Source organism: Haliaeetus leucocephalus, unplaced genomic scaffold (assembly GCF_000737465.1).
Source record: "Haliaeetus leucocephalus isolate CR32 unplaced genomic scaffold, Haliaeetus_leucocephalus-4.0 Scaffold193, whole genome shotgun sequence".
Classification (NCBI taxonomy): domain Eukaryota; kingdom Metazoa; phylum Chordata; class Aves; order Accipitriformes; family Accipitridae; genus Haliaeetus; species Haliaeetus leucocephalus.
The window spans coordinates 735844-738831 of NW_010972629.1; the positions used below are offsets into that span (position 1 = coordinate 735844).

A 2988-nucleotide genomic window follows, 5' to 3' on the forward strand; every position below is an offset into this window, starting at 1 on the left:
CCATCCCCCACCATCGCTCTGTGCCCCCCCTCCCCCCTCACTGATGCTGTGGAGCAGGTGCAGGCAGTTCTGCGAGGGGGTGGCATGATGGCCGACCTGGACAGGGACGCAGGGGCCACCCTGGCCAGGAAGATCCGCCGGGCCCAGCTCACCCACTACAACTTCCAGCTGGGTAAGGGGCGGGGGAATGGACACCCCAGACCCCCAGGATTGCACACACACACACACCCACCAGGATCAGCTGCGCTGAATCAGCAGCACCCAACCACCCCCCACTGGAACCCAGGAGCTGCTGGGGGGAAGCGCTGGGACCCTTCTGGGCTCCTTCTGGGACCCCGCCTTGGGAATCCCCTGGGACTCCCCCAACACCCCCCTGGGACCCTCTTGGGACCCCTCCTGAGACCCCCCCCGGGATCCCATGAGACCCCCCCCATTGGTAATTCCCTGGGACCCCCCCGGACCACCCTGGAACTCCCCTTGTAGACCCTTTGAGACCCTCTTGGAACCCCTCCTGGCATCTCCTGGGACCCCCTGGGACTCCCCCTGTAGAGCCCCCTGAGACGCCCCACCCCGGGGACCTGCTGGCCCCCCTGTCCCTAGGCAGTGGGTGCTGGTCACGGGCTGGGGGGGGCTGTGGCTGCCCACGCAGGAGCACATGGAGGCATGTGTGGGTGCACCTGTGGGTAAGCGTGCCCAAAATCGGGGGGTGCCTGGGGGTTTGCATGTGCAAGGTAGGGGGTATACAGGGTGGGGGGCTGTGTGGGACGTGGAGGGGGGGACATGGGGCCCCCCCCACCCACCCGGTCCCCCCCGCAGTGGTGGGCCGGCGGGAGTGGGCACATGGCACCGTCAGCGTCCGTACGCGGGACAACCGGCAACTGGGGGAGCGCGACCTGCACTGGGTGCTGCAGCGGCTGCGGGAGCTGCGGGATGCCCGCGTCCCTGACGCTGAGGAGCGATTCTGACATCTCCTCCACCATGTGTCCCCCCCTCTGTCCCCACATATGTGTCCCGACACCCCCCTGATACCCATTAAAGTGCTGGGAAAGAGTGCCGGGCTGTGGCAGGAGCTGAGACCTGGGCAGCTCAGTCCATCTCCCAGACCCCTTGTTGCTGGCATCCTCGGCGAGGGGGGGGCCAGGACGCAGGGGTCTGTCCCCCCACCCCAGACGTCTGGGTTCTCATTCCCCCCCCCAGCCCGGATGTCTGGGTCCCCCCCCTGCATGGGCGGGGGGCAGGGTGTTGCACAAACTCGAGTCACGTCCCCACCGGGTGTTGGGCAATCGGGACGGGGGGGGGACGGGGCTGTTTCCCCCCCCGCTCCCCGGCACCTGCCCAAAAGTTTGGGCTCAGCGCCAGGCAGGATGAGGCTGCACTGGGGGGAGGGGGAACGACCCCTTTCCCCTCCACCGTGTCCTAGGATGAAGAGAGGTGACCAAGGCTGTGACACCCTCCTGCCACCGCTGCCCCACACGGGGGGATTCCCCTAGTGTGGGGTGGGGGACACGAGCTGAGGACCCTCCCCCCCTCAGGGGGGATTCTGGCAGGGGTGCCCCCCCCCCCGCCCCGATCCCTGCCAGCATGAGGGGTGACTCACCGGGTGGGGCAGTCCCCAAAACAGGGCAAAAACCACAAAAATCTGGCTGCTTCCCCCTGCTGTGACGCAGGGGTCCCTGAGGCGGGGGGGGGTGCAGGGCCACCCAGGTGGGGACAAGACCACCGTTGTGTCCCCGATCCCCCCCCCTCCCCCCAATCCTGGTTGGGGCAGTTGGGGTCAGGGTTGTGACCGTGGCCCTGTTTGGGGGTGCAGGATGCAGCACAGCACCCACAGCCCCCCGGCCACCACCCCACCCCCCGTCAGCCCTCCCCTCTCTGGGCCCTGCCGCGCCGTCAGGCTGTGACTCAGCCCTGCAGGATACGTCCCCGCGCCCGCCCTGGCCCTTCATAAGGCGGCGGAGCTGGCGGTGGCCCTCACAGCACCCGACGCCATGGCCACCTTCGGCCTCTTCTTCCTCGGCACTGCCGGTGAGTCCCACAGCCCCGACCGATGGCAGGGTTGTCATCGTCCCCCGCCACCCCAGCATGGCTGGGTCCCCTTCCTGACATGGGTCCCCTCCCAGACACGGGTCCCCTTCCTGACATGGGTCCCCTCCCCAGACACTTGGGTCCCTTCCCTGGATGCCTGGGTCCCTTCCCTGACACCTGGGTCCCTTCCCTGACACCTGGGTCCCCTCCCAGACATGGGTCCCCTCGCCAGACACCTGGCTCACCTCCCTGACACTAGGGTCCTCTTCCCAAACGCCTGGGTCCCTTCCCTGACACCTGGGTCCCCTCCCTGGACACCTGGGTCCCTTCCTTGGATGCCTTGGTCCTCTCCCCAACACCTGGGTCCCCTCCCTGGACACCTGGGTCCCCTTCCCAAATGCCTGGGTCCCCTTCCCAACACAGGTCCCCTTCCTGACATGGGTCCCCTTCCCTGGACACCTGGGTCCCCTTCCCGAATGTCTGGGTTGCCTCCCTGACACCTGGTTCCTCTTCCTGAACACCTGGGTCCCTGCCCACACATTCGGGCCACCTCCCTGGACACCTGGGTCCCCACCCACATGCCTGGGTTCCCCTCCCCGGATGCCTGGGTCCCCTCCCTGACACCTGGGTCCTCTCCCTGACACTTGGATCCCCTTCCCAAACGCCTGGGGTTCCTTCCCAAACGCCTGGGGTTCCTTCCCTGGACGCCTGGGTCCCCTCCTTCGTTATGGTGCTCTAAACCCACAGGATGGCGGAGGTCCCCACTTGCCCCACCCCCCTGCGCAGGGGAATAGGTGGGGGTGCCCCCGCTGACCCGCTGTGTCTCCCACCAGTGACAGTGGTGGCCCTGGTGCAACCCCAGCATGTGGTACAGGAGAGCCTGGTCCTGCAGCACCCCCACATCGAGCAGCGTAAGGGCGGGGGGGGGGGAACATGGAGGAGGACACACCCCAGGATGGGGGG

The 2988-nt window shown here is 67.7% G+C and overlaps 2 protein-coding genes across 2 annotated transcripts in view; both read left to right on the plus strand.

Annotated features, from left to right (window-relative positions):
- The window catches only part of TARS2 (threonyl-tRNA synthetase 2, mitochondrial (putative)), a gene marked incomplete at its 5' end in the record, with an annotated part of 7351 nt that extends 5101 nt beyond the window's left edge, over positions 1-2250 (plus strand). The window contains 3 exons of the mRNA XM_010565615.1: positions 1-172; positions 817-1171; positions 2239-2250. The exon at positions 1-172 is cut by the window's left edge and continues 15 nt beyond it. Of these exons, the coding sequence (XP_010563917.1) occupies positions 1-172; positions 817-965 (321 nt within the window). The remainder of the gene's footprint in view (positions 173-816; positions 1172-2238) is intronic.
- ECM1 (extracellular matrix protein 1) overlaps positions 1989-2988 on the plus strand; it is a 3412-nt gene continuing 2412 nt past the window's right edge. The window contains exons 1-2 of the mRNA XM_010565616.1: positions 1989-2025; positions 2859-2936. Coding sequence (XP_010563918.1) covers positions 1989-2025; positions 2859-2936 — 115 coding nt within the window. The remainder of the gene's footprint in view (positions 2026-2858; positions 2937-2988) is intronic.